This window comes from Astatotilapia calliptera, chromosome 13 (genome assembly GCF_964374335.1).
Source record: "Astatotilapia calliptera chromosome 13, fAstCal68.1, whole genome shotgun sequence".
Lineage (NCBI taxonomy): Eukaryota > Metazoa > Chordata > Actinopteri > Cichliformes > Cichlidae > Astatotilapia > Astatotilapia calliptera.
Genome location: NC_137434.1, coordinates 28,324,802 through 28,347,136, shown reverse-complemented (window position 1 = coordinate 28,347,136; position 22,335 = coordinate 28,324,802). Strand labels below are relative to the sequence as shown.

The 22,335-nt window shown below is 38.5% G+C and overlaps 1 protein-coding gene across 6 annotated transcripts in view; it reads right to left on the bottom strand.

The window, feature by feature from the left end:
* Positions 1-22,335, bottom strand: part of nckap1 (NCK-associated protein 1) — a 36,412-nt gene that overhangs the window by 7,285 nt on the left and 6,792 nt on the right. The window contains exons 2-25 of one of the 6 annotated variants that reach the window (XM_026189461.2): positions 21,441-21,458; positions 18,548-18,568; positions 15,159-15,269; positions 11,554-11,646; positions 11,395-11,451; positions 10,198-10,340; positions 9,986-10,076; positions 9,007-9,144; positions 8,790-8,838; positions 8,516-8,672; positions 8,237-8,293; positions 7,685-7,781; positions 6,310-6,416; positions 6,081-6,213; positions 5,629-5,710; positions 5,433-5,491; positions 5,084-5,229; positions 4,854-4,986; positions 3,823-3,942; positions 2,633-2,772; positions 1,993-2,124; positions 1,333-1,551; positions 595-725; positions 255-352 (exon numbers count right to left, since the gene is read on the bottom strand). In XM_026189461.2, the coding sequence (XP_026045246.1) occupies positions 255-352; positions 595-725; positions 1,333-1,551; positions 1,993-2,124; positions 2,633-2,772; positions 3,823-3,942; positions 4,854-4,986; positions 5,084-5,229; positions 5,433-5,491; positions 5,629-5,710; positions 6,081-6,213; positions 6,310-6,416; positions 7,685-7,781; positions 8,237-8,293; positions 8,516-8,672; positions 8,790-8,838; positions 9,007-9,144; positions 9,986-10,076; positions 10,198-10,340; positions 11,395-11,451; positions 11,554-11,646; positions 15,159-15,269; positions 18,548-18,568; positions 21,441-21,458 (2,532 nt within the window). The remainder of the gene's footprint in view (positions 1-254; positions 353-594; positions 726-1,332; positions 1,552-1,992; positions 2,125-2,632; positions 2,773-3,822; positions 3,943-4,853; positions 4,987-5,083; positions 5,230-5,432; positions 5,492-5,628; positions 5,711-6,080; positions 6,214-6,309; positions 6,417-7,684; positions 7,782-8,236; positions 8,294-8,515; positions 8,673-8,789; positions 8,839-9,006; positions 9,145-9,985; positions 10,077-10,197; positions 10,341-11,394; positions 11,452-11,553; positions 11,647-15,158; positions 15,270-18,547; positions 18,569-21,440; positions 21,459-22,335) is intronic. The other 5 variants (XM_026189462.2, XM_026189463.2, XM_080287862.1 and 2 more) reach the window with 5 other exon arrangements.

The following is a 22,335-nucleotide window of genomic DNA, read 5'->3' as shown; positions in this document are numbered from 1 at the left end:
AAGGGATATCCCCAATTAGGCCAGGCACACTGCTCGGACTTCTCACAAAAGATTACAAATATATGAATCAGTTTTCTGAATATTATATTTAAAAAAAAGAAAGAATCAGAGACGCATCAGGTAAGGAAAAAGAAATCACTCATCTGAATAAAACTCACTGACTAATAATATCACCTGTACAACTTGGTATAACAGTTTATATTATTATTATTCAATATGTGAGTATATCTTTATGATTGTGGACATGTTTATACCTTCAGCTCAGCAACCTGAGATGAGATGTGCCACATCAGGCTCTCACTTAGAAACTTCATACCATACGGGCCCAAGAGCTCTGACAGGGAACGCATCTCTGTGGAAAAAGCAAAAAAATAAACACTTTCAATAAACTTTCAGCAGAAAAAAAAAAAGACGAGGAACAGAAAAAAAAAAACAAGATGGCTAAACTCTAAACTTATATTAATACACAAAACCCCACATTAAAGTTTCTCTTCTATAGCTGATTTATTGTTTGTCGTCATAAATACCAAGTTACTAACATTTTCATGCACAAAGTGTGTTTGTATGAGTAAACAATCTTTTGAGTGATTGTACCCGAGATATCAGAGTATTCTTCAGCATTGAAAGTTAGTTCGTTCTCAGTGGGCAGGTTGACGAAAGCCTTCATGGCGGGGAAGTAGGCGATGTGTCCGTTACTGACCTGGCGGAGCAACGTTTCCAAGTACCTACAAACACACACAGGATGCTGTCTCAGTATAGGTTACATGCTTGGTCCTCAAAAGAAAAACAAGCTGGGCTCCATTAAGGTCTGTCGGGTATAATAAATAAGTAAAACTGTAGCCACTGAGCTTGCAAACTATTAAATTTTTTATTTGGTTTTCTGCTTGTTTTGGGTTCAGGATTTACCCCTCACTGGTGTGGATGTGCTTATTTGGTCCTCTAGTTAAATAGTGCATCTTCCTAAATGTTATAATAAATTAAATGTTAAACTAACTAAACTAACTTTTCAGAAGAAAGTTAAGGTAGGGTGCACTCAAAACTGTTCGTTTCAGACAGAAGGTAAACAGAGAGGCTGAATTAAGGCCCCGAAAAAAGCTACTGTAGTAGAGCCCAAGAATAAAGACATGGAGCTGGATGTGAGGAGAATAGAAATTGCTCTGATTAAAAAAAACAATCATCTAAAACTACTGAGAAAAGTCTAGTGAGTTATTTGCGTTGTTTGTTGTTTATTTCCTCCTCAAATTACACTTCTTCTTCCTTTGCTGTGTCATTTTTTGGTATTTTATTAACAATGTTTTTGGAGAATTGCAGAAGTGCTAAAAATCAACACACCAGTTTGTGTATAAACTGGTGATGGTGGGCTCTCCGTGGCTGTCCAGGTGCTGCGTCTGCTGCAGGAGGACGTTGTTGAAAACTCGTGTGATGTCGATGGTGACGTAGTTCTCTATGGACTGCAGCACGGTCATGTATGCTCGGACGCTCGTCAGCAGCTCGCTGGGCTTGGCTATCTCCTGAGTAGCCTGGTTGTACATGGTCATCCCCACTATGGACCTGGACACGATCAGAGGTCAATAAGACATGCCTAAGTTAAAGTACATTTAGTAAGAGCACTTTTAAACCTCAAAGTTGCACAACTTACTTTAATTACCTTAATTTTAACGATCATAAAGCTGCAATCCCTTAACTTTTCATTCTGAAACACCAAAGCGGTTTACACCTAAACTGCTCAATTAATCTGCTTTTAAATAACTGCTTAAAGCACAACCTCTGGACTGTGCACTGCTTAATAATTACTGTCATGTCATGATGAGGTAGTAATTTGTACTTTTTCCTATTCACTGAAAGCTGTACATGTAGTATTTAATTAACACAGAGGTGGTGAAGAGCAGCGTTAGCTGGGCTGCGAGGTCGACAGATGCAACTCTAAATTGGACAAAATGTATCTGTAATTATACACCTTCACTATGAAAGCATGCGTGCGTGCTTATTTACTTGGTAAATCGGATCTCCAGGTGCGAGGTGAGGTACTCCCTCGGTGTGAAAGTGTGCTCCCACACAATCAGGTTGGGAACGTAGTTGATGGAGAAGCAGAGTTCAGATAAGGCGGTGTGGAGTTTATCCAGACTGGGGGGCGGGAGGAGACACATAAACAACAGATATGATTAAAACCTGATCTGTGCAGAGAAAACAAGCAACAATACCAATAAAACCAATAAAAGAGAGCAAAACTATGAGACTTAAAATGAAGGAAGTATAGATATATGTAGGTGAAAATATAAAAACTTAATTGGAAAGCGCTGACACGTCTGGGAAACGGTGATAACAACACGGTGGAGGGTTCAAAACAATACCAGCCAGATTTGATGTGTTAAAAAAATAATATTTCAACTATTTATAGGAGAAAGAAACAGCTAAATATTACCATTTTCATTTTTACTGCATGAGCAAAGATGAATACTTATTAATCTATAAACAATTACAGATCACTATAATTAAAACACACTCAACAGTAATGAGTTTTTAAAAGAAGCATAAAGAATAAGCTGAGCCTGAGAACAGACAGAGGCAGACTGTGGCTCTGCAGATCCTTCAAAAATATTCAGATCTTCACGTTCCCTCTTTTTGTACTAACTTGGTGACCAGCAGTCTGTTCTTCCTCATGCTCTCCACGCCTGGTTTCTCCCTCTCCGGCTCGCCTTTCTTCCCCGTCGCCTTCTTGCTCTTCTTGTTCACAGCTTGGCTGATGGTTTTTGCGCAGTGCTTGGGAAGCAGCTAAGGTAAAAATAAAAAGGTACAACATTTCACTACAATTACTAAGCCACTGATATTTTGTTTTAAAGTGCTCTTCAGATTTACATGAGACCTTTTTACTTGTTTAAAGAATCATTATTGTTTTATATTATGATTTTTACAATTTATTAAAAATTTTACTTATTAAGCTCCTTTTTCCCCTCATTTAACTGAAATCTTTTCTGTTGATTATTTTTTTAACTTATTGATTGATTTTGTTTTGCCTTGCTCTCATTTTTTTTTAGCTATTGTATTTTATTTAAGTAAGGTTGTGGATTTTTTGAACGTTTGGGATAAATGAGGTATATTTCATCTCATGTTGAAGACAAAAGAAAAGCAGTAGTAATCTTTCTTAGGCAGTTAAACCAGGAGACTGACAGACATATTTAAGGAGCTTTTAACAACAACAAGCTTCAACAAATGACTAAATATTTATATGGACAAACATCATTTTATGCTCTGGGTATTGATGGCAAAGTGTTGGTCGATCTGAGAATCTATTTCAGTACTGGGTCAAACTTGCATAATAGCAAAATTATCAATACCATGTATTATTGTTTCTACATTAATAAGCCAGCAATTAATTTCTTAATGCCCAAAAAAGGGATAATTTACAACTGAATCGACATGTAGCAATTACATGTGGCAAAATATTTTACAAAGCCTGATTCTACCTTGAAATAAAGTATTTTTTTCATACTGGAAGAAGGAAATAAACTCCCGGATGTATTTCTCCTCTTGTGTGGAAGTCTGCACAACTGTAGCCCTGCTGTTTTGTTCCTAGTGGAAACCCTGACAGTAGTTTAAGTATAGATTAAACCAGATGAACTGGTCAGTTTATCTTTGGATTGATTTTATTCTCAATAAAGTCTGTCAGCGTCTAACCAGCGTTCAAACAGAGGGTGTTGGAGGGGTTGGCTGACGCAGATTGTTAACCTGTATCACTGTCAGTCTGATCAGTAATTTGTAGCATTTGTATTCAAGCTAGAAATGTCAAACTGTCCCTGTAAACAGTTGGCTTTGTGTTCCTACCTGGTCACTAAGTGTACACTGCTCGGTGCAGATGTCAGTGATCAGGTTTCTGGCCTGTTTGGCCATTTCGTCCAAAAACATGTTGCACAACGACAGGCTTCGATCCCCTATGTGGTGACGCTGAGGAGGAGAGTAGGAAGAGACAAAAAGACTCAAAGTGAAATCATTATCAAAACAGCATAATCATCACACATATCACGCCTGATGCCCAGGCTCAGAGGGGAAAGCGGCTGTCAGTCAATGATAAAAATTGTATTGAATTTTGTAGAATCTGTTTCAAAAAGACCAAAACAGTTACTGCGGGGTGCCTGTTTAGATGCATTTTAGATGGGTATAAAAAAAGAAAGCCCAACTGTCTGCTGGTTCCAATAACAAGTGTGTTTATCAGTGTCCTTCAGTTTATGCCTATACTGAGTCAATTTTTGCTTTTCACTTCCAACCAGCATTGATTAAAGCCACACTCGACTGGCTGAACATCCCTGAACTGTAATGTGAGTTTTTTCACATGGAAAGTTTCTTCTTCTTCTTCCATGTTTTTCCTTTTTCCCCTTTAATTTTTAAACATTTAAATCATCGGAGTGTGAAATTGGATTAAAACTGGGAAGTCAAAGACTCCACATTTTTATATTTGGAAAATTCACTAAAAGTTGACCAAATGGGCACATTTTTGTAACATTTGCTGCTGACATTTTGACCAACTGATACCATCAAACATACACAGAATTGGCCATTAGGAGATCCTATTTGAAGTGCAGCAACACGTGCTGATAACGTCCTCGATTACGTTTAAAAAGAAGAAAATGTGTCTCGGTTGATTTACTGACCTCTACGCATTTCCCTTCATTATATCCACCCCCCTTTCATTACATCTCCCCATCTATCCTCCTTCCTCTGTACCTTCCGTTCAACCCACAGATATCTATTCTTGGGAAACTTTCAAATGTCCTCATCTCCCCATCTACAGGCGCCATTATGTAAAATTAAAAAGAATATCACACAAACTGGGTTTTTGTATGCATGTGTGTATTTACCTCCTCGGGACAGAGCTCATGTGTACAGGACATGAAGTGTGTACAAAGCAGAGGGAAACAGACTGAGTGGCGGCTCTGGGAGGGAAGCTCCAAGCACTGCTGAAACATCTTCTCAAATGCACGGCTGTAGAAGCTACACACAAGAACAGAGAAAAAAGGAAAATATACATATTTAAACTTATGTCTGAATTATGCACAGGACTTACCAGAGTTTCACATGAGTGTCTCACCAGAAAATAGACAGGTCTGATGTCTCCACAAGCATCTCCACCAGAGAGTCCACCATCTTTGTGTGGAAGATGATGGTGTTCATCATTTTACCGAGCTCTTTGTGATCGGCTAAACCGAGACTGGCTTTAGAGACACTTGTGTAGGCCTAGAGAGAGGAATAACAGCACAAGCAGGGCATAAAAGACAAATCCAAGTTCTTTATTGTTACATATTGCACTACCCCGACTTACTGAACAGGATCGTTAATATCACATTAAATATTTTATTATGTTTTAGTTTTCAAGGATAACATAGTTTCCTTGAAAGACTTATTTCAAAAGAATTTAAGCATGAAAGTTGTGTATATACCTGCAGTCTGAACCAATCCAGTCTCATGCCTCTGAAGTCAAACACTTCTCCATCCTCCACTGAAACACACAAATCACACTCAGTATTTTAGTAACTTTAATTATTAATAACTGTACTACGATCAATACTGCCAGTGCAAATGCAAAAATAACGACTCGTCCTGGTATTTCTCTGATCTTCCATTTAACAGTCTTACCTTGTTTAACACTGAGAGAAGTCATGGTGTTGACAAATGAAGACATGATTATAGATTCATCCTCTGGACACACAGACAGGTTCTGTAAAATAAAACGGAAATGAGGCTGATTAGACAGGACTGTATTCACTGTAGATTCATCTTTTAAATATGACAAAAATGTTAATAAATAATACAGTACATTAAAAGTTTGAAGAGCATTATAGAAACAAAAAAGTTGAATTTTTATATTAATATTAAAAACAAAACATGCTTTTAAAATTGCGTTACAGTAAATGTAAGACCTGTAATCTGACACCTGACATAAGCAGCCTCACAGCCGTGCTGGATGGTGACACCAGCTCAATAACACCATGTTTTAGGAGGAAAGCAATATCAGATTAAATGTGACTGAATGCAGTAAGAGTGCTTAGTCTCAGGAGTTTGTATTTTTTTTTTTTAAATGTTCCCACCTGAACCAGTTCATTCAGCACCACAGCATCAAACCCAGACAGGTACTGGACGTAGTATCGCTGCATCACAGGCCCATACTTCCTGACATGAGCTCTGAGCTCCTCCATGTAGAAGATCAGCTCAGCTATGTGTCTGCAAAACACACATACACACATCAGCAGGTGTGAAGACGCAAGTGTGTTTATACAGGCATGACGCGTGTACACAAACACACTTGTCCACGCTTACTTGTCTATGAAATCATCTGTGCTTTTCTTCTGGATGTTGTCTGCGTGTCGAAGCAGCCAGATGATCTCATCACGGGCGAATGACAGCGCCATGAACACAAACAGCGCCTAGCAGACCAGAAATTTGGAGGGAAGTGGTGAGAGAGAAGCTCGCAGCATCTGCGTTCTCAGAATCTCTAAATGCAATCTGAGACTTTATGAATGGCTTTGCAGCTATTGGTGCCGTATATCAAGTTCCACTAGAAGAATTGGGCTGGTAAAGACTCTAAATGATGCATAATTTAAAAGACATGTTATTGTGGTAGTTTACTGCATATTTTATATAATCTGTTGCACTCTTTTACCTATTCCGTTTATCCTGACTGAATTTCAGCTATAATGAAAACAAAAGGTTATTTCAATCCATGTTAGTTTTATATTTACTGGGACCTGTTCTGGGATCTGTGTGCTCTCCCACGCACATACATGAAAAGCTGAAGAAAGGTAAAGCAACAGGAAAACCACCCTGTACAGAACTATAAACATCAATGGCAGCAGGAATGATACCACTAAAGTCTAAGAGCATGGAAAGGATGATGGCAAAGCAACTTGTAGAATTGCATTGATCTCTGTAAACGCCAACCTGCTCTGTAGAGAACATTAAAATGGCTGAATGAGGGTGGCTTTGTAGCTTGCCTGAGCTCCCTCTCAGGCTCTGTACACAAGATCTGGTTAAATTAATTAATTAAAATAAATGAATTTGAAATTAGTTTAGGTCTATCTAATGGGTTTTGGTCAATTTAAACAATAGCAAACATCCCGAGCAACAAAAAGCAACTAAACAGGTGATACTGTAGTATTTGAGGCAGCTTTTTATAATTCATCAGGTTGCAGCCGCTTTCATTTGACATGTTGTTTTCAAGTTATGTGAGCCACTGTGAAATGAACCATTGTTTTGCAAAGACCACTTTTTGAAGTTTTGAGCTGAATGTGTTCGGCAGCTTAGTGTTTTTGAAGCCTCACTGGAAACTGGGCAGATCTGATTGTGAAACTGAAGTTCAACACAAATCATAAGGCAGGCCTGGCCTTAATCATGTGCTGCCTTATAATCAGTCATGACAGTAATATGGACCATGATTTAAAATATAAAGATCATGTTGTATTCCACACAACTTGAAAATAGAGATTGAGACGATAAACACCAGCGATAAGGTCATAGATCAAATGAATTAGAGGATATTTCCCCCTGGACTTGCATAAAACCCAACTTGTTTTTGTAACAAAAACAAAGTTATGTCCTGCTGAAAGAAAGAAGGTTTAAACCTGAAACAGGAAGAAACAGAAAGTCTATGATTACAACTGAACAGAGTGTTATTTGCAGTGTTTTTTTATATTACCTTTGGACCAAGCAGTCCAGGTTGGTCAGCTAAAACAGTGGCCAGCTCTTTCAGAGCTGATCTGAGGAACTTGCGCCTCTCTCTGTGCATGGAGCCTCTGTAGGCAGCCAGAGAGACCGAGGAAGTCAGAGCAGTGCATCAAAACATACAAGGCAATGTGATTAAATGGTATTCTGACACTTTTAGGACAATCCCGCAGGAGGACAAAAAGTAAGTAGATGACAGTGACAGCAGAAGAATAAAGATGAAAGGGGAAGACGGAATAAGTAATGAGGATAAAAGCAGAGATGAGGCATGGGGGGAAGACGACGAATAGAGGATAAAACGGGAGGAAAACATGAAAAAGGATACAGAGAAAAGGGTGATGTTTCACAGTGAAGCTTCCCGAGAGAGGGTAGACGCATATGCTAAAATGACAGTTAAAATCTTTAAATAAAAGACCAGGAATATAAATTAATAATATAGAAAATGGGGGCATTAGAAAAAAATAAAAATAAAATGTGAGTGTATTTTATGTTTGCATGAGATAGTATGAAACAAGGTTATACATACGCATGAGACAGGGCCTGTTCTTTGCACTCCCTGATGTCATTGATGCGTTTGTTGTACCTGCAAAACACACAAGAGGAAAGGATGCTTTAAAAAGAGCAAAATGGGAAAACTGGGACAGAAAATGACAATCAAATCTTCAAATTCCTCAATAAAAATTCAAACCACAAAGATATTCAACAATCATATCAAAGTAAAAAAAAGGAGACATGATCACAGTTTGTGTGATTGTGCACCAGTTAAAGAGCGCCTGCCTGTGTCCACATAGACACATTCTCATACCCTCTGATGTTCACAAAAAGGTCCTCAGCAGCCTTGTGGATGTGGAAAACTTCATCCCTGAACAGACAGAGACAGGTGGAGCTCTGCAGAGCCAACTTCCACAAAGACAGCGCTGCTGCGTCGCTATTCAGCGCCACATGACACAGGATGAAACCAACTGCAGAGAGAACGGAGAGAAATACAGAGCTAACTGCAGACTGAAGCCTTTTGATCATCTGGCACCCAATTCACATGATCAGAGCACTAGATTCGACTCTGCTTCTACACTACTTACAAACAATCCACTTTTCCATTGTGTCCAGTGACAGGTATTCACAGGGCATCTAAAGACAAAGACACAGTTGAATTCAGTTTTTCCAGTTGTATCACTTGGCACAAAGAAGCTCTGACATCAAAAGCCTGCACAGAACAGGTTAATAGATTATTGAGAAGCTTTAAATGATCATTCAGATCATACAGATTATTTTCAGACAGTCAATCGGGATACTAACAGTGTCAGACTGAGCAGGATTGAGCATTGTGGAGGGAGCAGAGATGAGAGAAAGCAGCTGGGCGTTCCTCCACTGGTCAGCTGACAGATTCCTCCTGGGATAGACCATCTGAAGGCTGACCAACGCATCTGACAGGGACTGCAGGAGGAGAGACAGGACTAAATTCTTCCGGTATAAAACTGACTTTTGAAACTAAATAAGCAGCAATTTCAGAGCCACTGTACGCAAACTTGGAAAAAACAAACAAACCCCAAAACCCTTTATAGTGTTGTTAAAGTCATGAAAGTTGTTAAACCATCCTCTTTGTTTTCAATTAAGTTTATTTGAAGTATCAAGCCTGATTTAGACTTCTGCAGGAAATAAATGTCCTCATTTTTTATCGTAACCGGAAACTCTCCCCAACCCTATGCTGTAACCTTCTACACCATTCGAGTCGCTGCGAGCTGTGTCGACCCAACATGAGGCGCATGTCAGGTTACGGAAAATGTTACAGAGTAGGGCAAAAACCGAGTTTCCAGTTATGACGGAAGTCACAACGTAGATTTCCCACGCAAGCATAAGTCATGCATGATTTGAAAAGTAGAAGTCTGTGTGTTTGTGGACAATATGCCACATAAGCTCAGTGAGGCATTTGAAATGCTATGACAACTGAACCTCATTCAAAAACAACACTAACCAATAAAAGCAGAAGTATCTGTAAACACTGTAGATCATGGTGCATATACCAGGGCTATTGATCAAGGAAAATCAAACCAGTGATTATTTTGATCAGTACTGACATCACATTTTTATTCAGTACAGCTACAGGTGTATACACAAGTGATCTACATGGATGAACAGAACAGACGGGTTCCTTTACAGAAACCTTTTTCCTAGTTTTAGTATAGATGTTGCAAACCAAAAGCTCTCTGCATCAACTATCTTGCATTTGTACAATGTTAAAAACCTACATTTCACAATGCACAAACAATTCTCCCACCTTTCCATGTGGAACAAACTCCTCCATCATCTTCTTCAAAGGGTTCTCATAATCCACAATCATTTGGCCCAACCTGGGGTACTCCCGGTCACTGCAGCAACACACAGAGGTAGTGACATAGTGTCTAAGTAACTGTTTCTACTAACAGTTTATGCTGCTATGATGTCTGTAATAGTGTGCAAACTTCTCACATCAATCTAACTCTCAGTTACCTGGCTCCATGCGTCATCTCATGGGCATAGTTGTAAAGCCCTATGATGGCTTTCCTCTCCTCTATGCGAGAAAGTATTATCATCAGAGTAGTGTATGTTACCACCAGATCCAGGTAGTTCTTAGTCAGGTCAAAATTCACCGTCTGATGGGGGAACACGGGTGTGTCATTACATGAAGCAAACAACAAGAAAGGCAGCGATTACACAGAAACAAGAGACTATATACCTCCATCAAGGCTGAACACTTCCTCTAAAGGAGGGGCAGGCAATTAATGTTCCCAAGAGGCCATATGAGATACTGGGACTGTTGTGGAGAACACCACCAATAAGTTTTTGAAGAGATAAAATTGAGCAGAATTGAGTTCAGCTTACTGGAGTAGCCCCACAACAGCCCCAACAGGCCCTGGGGAATTTTAATTACCCACTCCTGCTCTGAAATATGTATAAATTGAGTTTATACATGCGGAGGTGATCTGGATCCAGTTTAGTCTGTAATATTTTCAAGGACATCAAGATGATACCTTCCAAATTCTATCACTTTGGCGTATCTTTTAAAGTATGACACAAAATGTGCAATTATGCTCTAATTCACAAAGGTAAAGAATCCTTTTCAAAGATCCTAAACTTCAGTGCAGGTTAACTCCCAGGATTTGTCCCAGACTAAACCCACCCTGTGGTAACATTTTCATGCAAACAGAAAAACTGAACCAACCATTTAACTTCCTTGCTGGAGGTAAAACATATTCATAAATACTTCTGTGGCTCTGGAATGCTCAGGGAATGAGGAAGAATGAAAAAAAAATAGAGGAAAGAAAGGGGAGGAGAGAATCTCTTTAGGATTCTTTGGTTCTGAAACATGATGAGGTAAGCACAGGAGAAAGATCTCACTTAATGGTTCTAATAAAAGAAAGGATTAAGTCTAGAAGTCGTCAGGGGGGAAAAAAAAATCTTCAATAACTTTACAGCTTATTGTAGTTCAAGACTTCTGAGTGGGATCTAGACTCTTGCTCCTCCTTTGGGCCTCGTTTTCAGTCTCTAGGAAAAGGGAGTCTTTGACCCACAACAGAACTTTGCAGGTTCTGGTGGGTAATTCTTCCTTTTTAGGCTTCTTTCTATGTTTTCTGAAGCGTTAAAACATTGTCCTGTTACATGTGATACACATTCTTTAAAAAAGATAAATAAAATATATTTGCTTACAATGTCAAAGAAGACCTGGCAGGCATCGATGGTGTTCAGCAGCTCACACACATGATCCTATTAATAGAGCGAAGAGAAATGTTTTCATTAGAACCACCAAAGTAAAAGAAACACGTCCTCGTGTGCTTCACCTGAGTGCCACTGTGTGTTTTTCCCCACCTTGAATTCCATGACATCGACGAAGGTAAAATAATAGAGAGCCAGGTTCTTCAGAATCTCTGACTTCTCCTTCTGCAGCTGGGCCAGCTGTTGCTATAAAACCACATGGCAAAGAACACAAAGTTGTGAATTTTAGAAGTGCTGCGTGAACCTGAGGCTTAGGTTTTCCAGTAACTAAGTACTGCTTTCACTGTGTTCCCTTCAGAGTAGTCACAGAGAAACGTCATACAGCAACTCAGGACCGTTTACTCTTTTACAGCTGGTATGATTAAAAGATGGGACTGACTTTGGACATTTCTTAAATGAATCATCAAAATCATCTTTTAAATAAAAAAGAAACTCTGGTTAAGTTCTATTTAACTCTGGAAATATGTTTCTTTGACAATTTGATTTTTATTAACTCTGAAGAGAAATATCAGCATATTCCTATCCCACCCAGCTAAAAAGATGTAATTATCAGGTTTCCCTTCAGGGATCCGTAGAGATCATCAGGTCTTGAGTTTCTTCATTTTGAAGTTAATTAATTGAAACTTAATCAACAGCAAAGCGGCAGAAACCACACACAGCTGCTAAATAATTCAGTTATTGGAGCTAAACTATTCTTAAGACAATTTTAAAAAATGACTTTCTATTCCATGTAGATACATGAAAGTTATTTTACTTTGGTGAAGAACTTATTTCATTTAATGATTTTCTGGAACACTTTGCATACAGGAGAACTTGGTTATCAATTTTCTTCTTTTGCACCTTGTTGTATGTTAAATAAAGTTTTGAATAACTCGTTTTCCGTGTGGCGGTTTTCCAGAAGCTGTAATGAAATGTTTCACCAAAGTAAAATCTGCCTATATAAGCAAAGCAGAAACCATTAACCCAACAGCACCTCAAAAAATAAAACACTGTCAATACGAGTCTTTAGCTGTGGATACAAAGTGTTTTCAAATCCCAGTTTACCTTTAAAAGATTGCTGCATCAATCTTTTAAAGTCTAAAAATCAACATGAAGTATCTGACTTCAGCACCTGAGAAGCAGTGTATTAACATGCTAGAAATGACTGAAGCATACTGTATGTAAATTGAACCCAGCTCCAGAGCAATCTGAGGTCAGAACCGCACCCGAAACCAGAACTGGCCTAATAGGCAAAGGTGGAAAAAGGTCAAAACATGACAAGTCTAGGAAGCGTGAAACACTGCTGCTGCAACAAGGAGTTCAAACATCTGGTATTTGGCTCAAGTCAACTAAAAGTGGAACAATCACTGTTTATTTTTTAATTCCTAAAAAAACAAAACAAATAACAAAACAGTTTTTCTTGCACAATTTCGATTACCTGCTGAGTGACACTCCTTATTGCATGCAGTCAGCAAGTCATTCAAACACCAGCTGATCAGTCATCAAGCAAACCTAACCAACTAGCCAGGTGGGTAACTAGCCACGCAGTCATTCACAGGATGAAGAAGAGAAAATAAAAATGCTGCCAGAGAAAGCTGAGCAAAGCAAAACACACTCCAAAAGAGCTTTAAAAAAACCAAAAAGAAACAAAACCAAAATAAATAAATAAATCCCCCCCCCCTGCAAAAACAAACACAGGTACAAATAAAAATACATAATATTACAAAACTTAAGTGCTTAAATTAAACTCAAAAAGTTACAGAAACTTAGATACAAAAACTTACCAAAAAGCACAAGTCCGGATTAAGCCAAGTTTAGCATGCAGAACACAAACAAACACAGAAACAAAGCAGAAAAACAACATAAGAGACACATTTTTAAGCACAGTTATACTGAATAAAGCAGTTAGCTACACACACGGTATAAACACACATACGCGCACGCGCGCACGCGCGCACACACACACACACACACACACACACACACACACACACACACACACACACACACGCAAACAGCTTTTTGCTAAATGGTGCTCTGACACAAACGCCATATGCTAACAAGTAAAGCTAAAAAGAAAAATCTGATGAGCAATGACTTTAGTTCACTTGACACACATGCGCGCACACACACACACACACACACACACACACACGCACACCTGACAAAGGTGTAAGAGATGCTGGATACCCAACGCCATCACACCAGTGTAGTCTTTACCTGGCCAGCCTATTTCCAGCCACCACTGGAAATTAACAGATCCTCATGCATATTCTGTCTCATTTTTATTTCAATTTTTTTTAAACTTGTCTGAAAGAACAAAGTCCTCGGTAATCAGCAGTTATTCCCCTTGCTCTTATTTTGAAAGTTTAGTCACTGCCCTACTCTACTCATTATTTTGATTCCCTGGCTGGGCCGCCGTCTTTAATTTAACTTGGCTGCCTCTGTAGAAAGGTTAGAGTCTCGCCATCGGACGAACTGAACTTGCTGTTTGAGCTGGAACCAATGATGGAAGTCTTTTCTATGCTCTGGAGAAAGCTGTGATAATTGTGAGGTAGCTGATTATATTTCTCAGTTTCTTTGTCACCAAATAAGTCTTTTAAGAAAATGTGCACACACAAGCACACACACAAAACTAAACCTGTGGGAAACCATCTTCTCAGCTATGTTGACCCATTTCTTTTTAGAATTAAACCCAACTCAAATTGCATTACATGGTCACATGACTATGGAAGAGGATTAGGGCCACCCGAGGAAAAGTGGGGATGTCTTTTGTAAAATTTTGTAATATTGTAAAATTATCAGGCACCCTCTAATAGAGAAAAACTTAAATAAATAAATTGATCCTCAGATCTTCAACAAAAGATCAAAGCTTCCAAAAGCAAGGAAACAAACAGGCAGCCAACCAAACAACCAGATCAACCAGCCACATGGAAACCCTACTCGATTCACGGGCAGTCAACAATACTCCAGCAGTTTTTTGGGGCTAGCTGAGCAATCCAATGCAAGATTAAAGTGCACGCGGGCTTAATTAATAAATGGAAAAGTAATTTGCCTGACACATGGTGTCAGGGAGGACAATGGTTTGTTACCTTACAGGAATCTCCCACACTGACTGCTAGGCACCTAAAAATGGTCTTAACATTTACTGAAGCACCAAATCAGAGTGATGTAGCTTCCTGAGTGGGAAGTAAGCTTAATGAAAAAACAAATAAACAAGTCCAATAAAAAAAAAGAAAAAAAGAAAAGTATAAATCACATTCAGAAACAACATCATTTGGCAATTGCCAGACAGAGTTTATATAAACAAGTTAGTAATGCAAGTGAATATCTCGCTAAACATTATATAGAATTAAATTAGCAAAAATACGTGTCATGTTTCAAAGTATTTCGTTTGTAAACTAATACTTCTAATACAAATTTTACTTTATTTTTTTTATATCTCAACTGATTAGCAGCTGCTTTTACATGCTGTTCAGTGTCTGGGTCTATTTCTGCCCTATATTTGTAGTGCAGGAGCTTTTTTATTTATTTATTTTCAATAAGATAGCAAATTATAAATGCAACAATCAGAAGATATGGAGAGCATAAAAATAGAGCTGCACCCTTGATTCAAAGTGTGTAGTAACGAAGACAAATCAAATCATCTATCCTGCTAAAAAGACACTTTTTCCTTCCACTTCTCTTTGCATAATAGACATATACGTAGGAATACTCACGTTGTTATTCCGCGTCTCCACTGCAGGAAACTTCCTGACAATAAATTTAACCGCAGACTCCAAGTTCTTATCGACGAGATAGGAGGGCTTAGCCTTGGGATCGCCACATGCCTGTGGAGGAAAAGAGAAGAGGACGTGAGGAGAGAGGAAAAAAAATATGACAAGTACAGTGCTGCTACTGAAACATCTGGCTTTTTTACCCTTTTCTCACTTTCTCATAGTATGGCATGTTAAATTTGTTGTATTTACTGGGGTTGGATTTAGTGCTCATAGTGAAACCTGGTTTATCCCAGGACTGATATCAGAAGAGGCGTTTGAGTGAATGAAATATCAGCACTGCATATATTTAGTGGTGTTTCCAAACCAGAGGCATATTTAAGACATGAAAACGAACACACACACAAACTTGATGCAGTGGCATGTGCAGTCTTATTTTCCATTAAGATGCACATGCCAAAAAAAGGATTGACAGGGTAGATTTCCACCAGGCTGAACAAAGTTTGGAAGTCTGCGGTTTTCATGTTTGGATAAACCAGGTTCAACTGAGCAAGAGCCTGAACTTATCAGTGGTTCTCAGCTGCTGAGCTGTAGAGATTAGAGATTTTAAATAGAATAAATACTTAAAATTGCTCATTTCTACTGATTAGACAGTTGCTTTTTGTGAATAATAACCCTATAACCAATAACTGACAGAATTTTAATTGAAATTTAGTTCTTGGTTATTTTAGTTCTGGTATTAAAACTGATAATATGTACCAACTGGTAATATTTTAATATCTGTTTTAGTACATATGAAATTACATATAACTCGGCAGTTAGGGTGGTGGTAGCATAATTCACCAGGCTTTATGAACCTCATGTCATGTTTTTCCTCACTGATAACTAAATGACAACCAGACTTAAGTCTAGAAAAATAATTCTGTCTTGAGTTAAATATGACAACTTATGACTGAAGATATTAGGGTCCATTCTATGACATCATATGAAAGGTATGAAGTGGGGATTTTGACTTACAGATTACTTTTACACATTATGACCTAATTATTTACGCATTTTCATGAAAAAAATGTTTTTAAAAGGGTAAATTATAATAATAAATACCATGGTTGGTTACAGTTAAAATCTGCATTATTGTGTTATTATGATCAGTAACGAGATTATTATTATTCCACACGATTACTCAAGACGTTTACCTAAACAGACGTTTTAAACTTCCTCTGAGTGAACTTCCTTGAAATTTAATTCTAATTCCAATGAAAATAAATAAGAAGGAAAGAGCTGAACGCCTGGCAGGGAGTCAATTTGAGCTTGTTGGAGTGACAAAAGTAAATTTGGTGGCTGAAACACAAAACAAAAGCATTGATGCAAAACAGAATGCGGCATAATAATCATCTATCTTGTTTTAATAGTTTTTGAAGCTAAAACTTTAACTGAAATGAATATTTGATGAATTAAACAGCCCTCTAAAGCCTCCTTCAAGACAAACCACAGTATTTTAATAAATGATTAACTATTTCAGAAAGCAATTGGTGGCGGTTCCTTAGGAAATTACAATTTGGTTAAATTACTAGTTTTTAAGACTTTTGTTAAATATTGTTTAGTGATGGTTTACAAACAATTAATCCTGAAAGTTTAGCTTTGTTGTCAACAACACAAATGAGGCTGAGAACCACTGAGAGTCCCAGGTTACAATGGTTTCAGTGTCAAACTGTGTCTCTGAGTGGTTAGTAACACCACTACATGACGGGAAGAGCAATGAGCAGGTAGAGGGAATGAAACAGAAGAGAGAAAGAAAAATAGGTAGAAAATGGGAAGGAGGGAGAAATTAAAGGCACATGGAGGCTTCAAGTGAGAAATGGCAAAGTAGGGCACAGAACGAGAGAGAGATAGAGATAAGTGTTCAGAGAGAAAGCCTTTTCTTAGTTGAGTGTTTTCTATCCTACATGAGCAGAATTAATTCACTGCACCTGCACATTTCTGCTTATTCATATTCTAATCTTTTACTCTGCAGGTGTTGAATTGTCTGCCCTGACTGCCTGGCAGGAAGCAACAGCTCTCATGCATTATGGGTAGTGTAGTAGCAAATGGTGAGGAAGATGTGGTCCATGCATGTGCCATAAACAGAGTGAATGTGTAAAGTTTATTGGCTGCCAACACCGAGGAACAATCCTAGAAGAGGTCAGACCCTTTGTTCTGAGGATTCACTTCCTCGTGGTTAATGTTCAAGTTTAGAAAGTGGAAGTACACATTTAGAAAGGCCAGAAAAAGTAACATGAAGTTACCATAATGAGAACTGCAACACTTAGCTGTACTATAAATGAACTGTTTTCTACACTGCAGGAACAAATCATAGCTAGTGGCCCATCAGGCCTGCAAACAGCAACACAAGCATAAAACCTGGATTTCAGTTTGCATGGCGCTGAAAGGTTTCCAGCATCAGCCAGTACAAAATGAACCCGCAACACAACAACACATGCTAATTCACACTGACAACCTCGGTATCAAAACATGATGAAATGCAGGCTGGAGATTCAGGTTTTGTTGACACTCCCACAAGACAGCGAGCAGTAGCTCCATTTAAAGCTGTGTTGTAATATACCGCATCACTGACAATGGGTTTGGCCTTAAGACTCTGAAGCCTTTAAACAATGGCAATTAGTGCCCTCTCTTTTAGGATTTAAAGTTTAATCACGCTTTAAATTAAAAAAAATGGCAATAGCTACTATAGAATCATGTCAAAGCTTGTGGCTGGTTTAACCCCGGTTAAAGAGGAAACAGTGATAAGCAGCTGCTACCATTATGTATCTGCTAAAATTCAACTTGGAATGCAGAATGGTGCAGACACAATTTTAATTCCCTAAAACTATGACATGAAAAAGAAAATTCAGTCTACCCAGCGAGCATAATCAACTACAGTATATGCATTTTGCTAGAGACAAAGCCAAAACCCAGTTCTGCTCTGCATGCTTAGCTCTTACAGTTCTATAGCTGAAACGCACTCACTACTGCTGGATCTGAAACACATAACACATGTGGACACTATGAAGGGATTGGACACAAACACACAACACCAACAAGGTTTCAAGACCCATCAATGACAGAATGGACCTAGAGTCTCAGCTTGTTTCCTTATGCCCACCTCTCTCACACCAGGTCAGACAGCAGCCAGACAATGTTCAAAGGCTAAGTGAAAATCTGCTCAAGTGTACGAGAGGCAGGCTGAATTTTAACTAGGTTAAGAACAAGGAACCAAGATGTGACTGTTAAATCCATGCAACTGCAAAAAGCACAAGCCTGGCTTTGCTAACACAGCACTCATCTGGTGACAGCACCACTAGGTTCACCCAACAACAGACTAGTCACTATGTCTGCAACTGTAATGTAGTTACCCTCTGACTCACACCGGGGAACTGCAGAAAAGACATTGTTCAGTTACTACATCACATTGATATGCTAAACGCAGTGTTTTATCATGTTTTAGCCCAAATTCAAAGCATAAGACAATTCATTTATAGTTGTTGTAAATTACATTAACAACTCTACATAGTCAGCAACTTCAACAGTTTTAAACTGAGTGTAACAGTTATTAGAAGAATTATGTGTGTAATTATGTATTATTTATGCATTTAGTGATAGCCTGTGTATTTTTAAAGTCACAATTTTGAATGTTTAGCACACAAAAGTAATTTGACACAACAGACAAACATCAGTCCCCAGTGTGTTTAAATGCCACTTTATCAATCAACAGGACCAATGCTGCCTGATATGGATATTCAGCCAGTCTGTTAGCGACATACTGCTAAGTTTTTAAACACACAATAAAAAAAATATACTTAATTTAATTATGTGCTTCCGGTTTGACTTTTCACCTTCAGAGCTCATACATGTGATTCTATATAGCATTTCTACTGATTCTCTAAAGTTAAATATTAATCAAAAAAACAAAAAACATTTCCACAACCCTTCGAAAGCTCTAAAATAAGGAGGAAACACACACTGAAAAATTTCATACAAACTCCTATTACTTGAATGATAGTTTGCCACTAATATCAAGTCGAGTGAGTTGCAATTAATGGGCTAAAACATGCAAAACCCCAATTCTGATTATTTTTCAAATTGTATAATAGTATATTAAAGAGATTTCTTTAATTTTCTTGAATTTTTTCTTATTTGGGTTCAGTTAGGATAACTCTTTGGGTATTATTGACCATTTTATTTTCAGAAGAACAGACCATAATTGGATAACTAACATCTTAGCATCACAGATCAAAGACATGAATACTAGTTAAAATTTGACAGAGTTCATATGGCATGGGACTGTCTGTTAGTGCTGGTGGTGGCTAGTGCAATAAGCTGGTTGGCTGGGTTTGGGTGGGGTGGGGTGGGGGCTGATGGCGATATGGATGGAAGGAGGGGCGCAGTGAATGAAGGGACAGGGCATGGGAATAAGCTGAGAATCAGTAGTGGTCAGGAAGGAGTAAGGGAGCTGTTGCCTGGATACCAGAACAGACCTCAGTCTCGCCTCCACCATCGTTTCTCCACTCCGGGCAGCAATTAAACAGCTGAGCTTCTCAAAGGGTCCCCACACTGACCGACATATGGCAGGGGACCATGGGATACTTAGCAGCGGGCCAAGGAAGCACACATCTGAGGACTAATTACAGTTGCTAATTACTGGATGCAATATTTGAACGCTGCTTGGCACCTACTGAGTGACCCTTCAGAATCTGTGAAAACTACCTCCTCCCTGAGATGATTTCATTTTTGTCTGTCATTGCTCTCAGTGTGAGCGCCTTCGTTTTCACAAGGAGGGATTAACTGCTGGGGAAAAAAAAGAAACAGAAAGTTCCCCAAAGAATGGATGGATGGTCTCATGTGATATGAAACCACTAAAGCACTACTCCAACCTGCTATGACTGGTGTATTTCTTGACTGGTTGGCAAGTGAAATCAATCGTGAAGATGGTGCTGCATAAAAATCCTCCTTATGATTGCTCTGGTTACTGGCAGACTGTCGCGGTTGTATATAAGATGCAGACTTGTCTGACAAAACTTGGAGAACATTCACCTTCAAAGTAACTGCTTTAACCAACATGTTTCAAATGAAGCAACTTTTACTTTGAAGGTAAATGGTGGCCCATTCCAGTTTGTATTGCACTTTTTCCAATTTTCACTACCGCTTAACCAGTAGTTAGTGAATGTTTTAGTGCAGCATCTTTACAACCGCCAGCAACCATTTGCCAACAGGTTGGGGAATAATTTTTCCTTAGCGACCAGTGGTTGCCATGATATCCTTCTATCAAACTGATATAACGATGCTGTACTAAGTGCACTGCACAAACGGGGCTCCAGAGGGCACTTCTGCTGGTAAGCAGTCTTTATGAACTGTGGAAGATGGCAATAGCTAATTGTTTACCATTCAAAGATTTAAAAATTATTATATTTATATTTTATTGTTTTTTATTTTATATATACATCTTATTTTTATTTTATATTATATATTATCTAAATAGTCATTTAGTTAGAAAGAAAGAAAAACAATAATAGAAGAGGGTTTTTTGGTCCTAAACAGTATATTTCACCTAACCCTTTTTAGGTGGTACTTTCAAGATATTGCCATCTACAATTATACCAAATAAACAGAAGAAGGCACGCCTACCTACTGGCATGAATCTCAATTTGTTGCTATTAATAAACAGAAAAAAAAAACCCATATAGCTACTATTACTGACACATTATATACACAACTATTATTGCATATGAAACACATCCATAACCCATCATAATGTATATTTTTAAACCTTTTTAAAGAAATGTTTTCACTGTGTGTATTATTAAATTTAATACAGGACTATGTTGTTATTTTATCATGTATACTGGACTTTTACACACCATAGGTGAAGATTTAAACACCTGTTAACTATTTTTCCAGCGACAAAAATCTAGTTTGGGGACTGCTTCAAAGACTGTCTATGTGAACTAAAATTAAAAGGCTTTATTTTATGGGGAAAAAATGTAGTTGATGTCTGAATGCTTTATCATAAGCAAATGAATAACACAATGAATTAACATTGTGGGTTGGTAAAATTGACAGGGAATGGAGCCCAGCCTTACTTTCAGCACTACAGATGAAGAGGAGTGAGGCACAAAGGAGAGGACCAACAGATCAGTACAGGTAGCCAGGAGGAGGACGGGGAACAGGGGAGAGGAGGGAGAGGAAGGAGTTGAGGAAGGGTGACAAGGGGAGGGGTTTCATCAGTGGAAGGTGATAAATTTTGCAAACCTTCCAAACTTGTCCTTGCTGCATAGGAGAGGGGGGAAGCATTGGAACGGAGAGAAGAAGAGAAGAAATCAAAACAAAGAGCCCACCCAGGCAAACTGCTGGATCACTCATCCATACACTCACTCACGCTCTCTCCATGTCAGACACACACACACACACACACACACACACACACACACACACACACACACACACACACACACACACACACGTTTTAAAAACAACAGCTGAGGTGTTTCCTGCGTGCTGGAGAGTTTGTTAAGGATAGCCCTTCTGGCATTTTGTTTCAATACAGCACATAAAAACACAAAAATCATGCCGCGCCAACATGTTATCACATTAACACTTATTTTAACGCACGCTGTCTTGAAAGTAACACAATGTGTAGTAATTCTACCTACGCTCTTCAGCACATTGAAAATAACATCCATTTTAAGAGCATGGAAAGCCTTTTTGTCTTGCACAGAAAAGTGTGAAGTTGAAGTTGGGCCTTGCAGTTTTATAATGTTGCTCCACATTCGTGTTCTGGCTGTTGCTTAGTAACTGACGATGCAGTGTTTCCTGACTGCATCCGTGGTGCTCTGATACGTGTGAGACAATCCACTTATTTCTGGACACCAATGGCTCTGGTGCTGTTTTAGCTACAAAAAATTGAAACACCTGAAACTGTGAGTTTGTTCAAACTGGTTTAGATATATTAATATAAGGAAAACATATTTGTTAGTTGTAACAAACAAGTTCCAACAACTACTAAGCAGTTCTGGGGCTGGATTTGACAAATACACATTAAATGCAGTGTATCCTTTTTTCTTTTTTTTCCCTCTCCACCAGCATTTCCAAGCAATCTGTGACAACTGATGTGCTAACTTAACATTCAAAGGCACAAATATCTGTT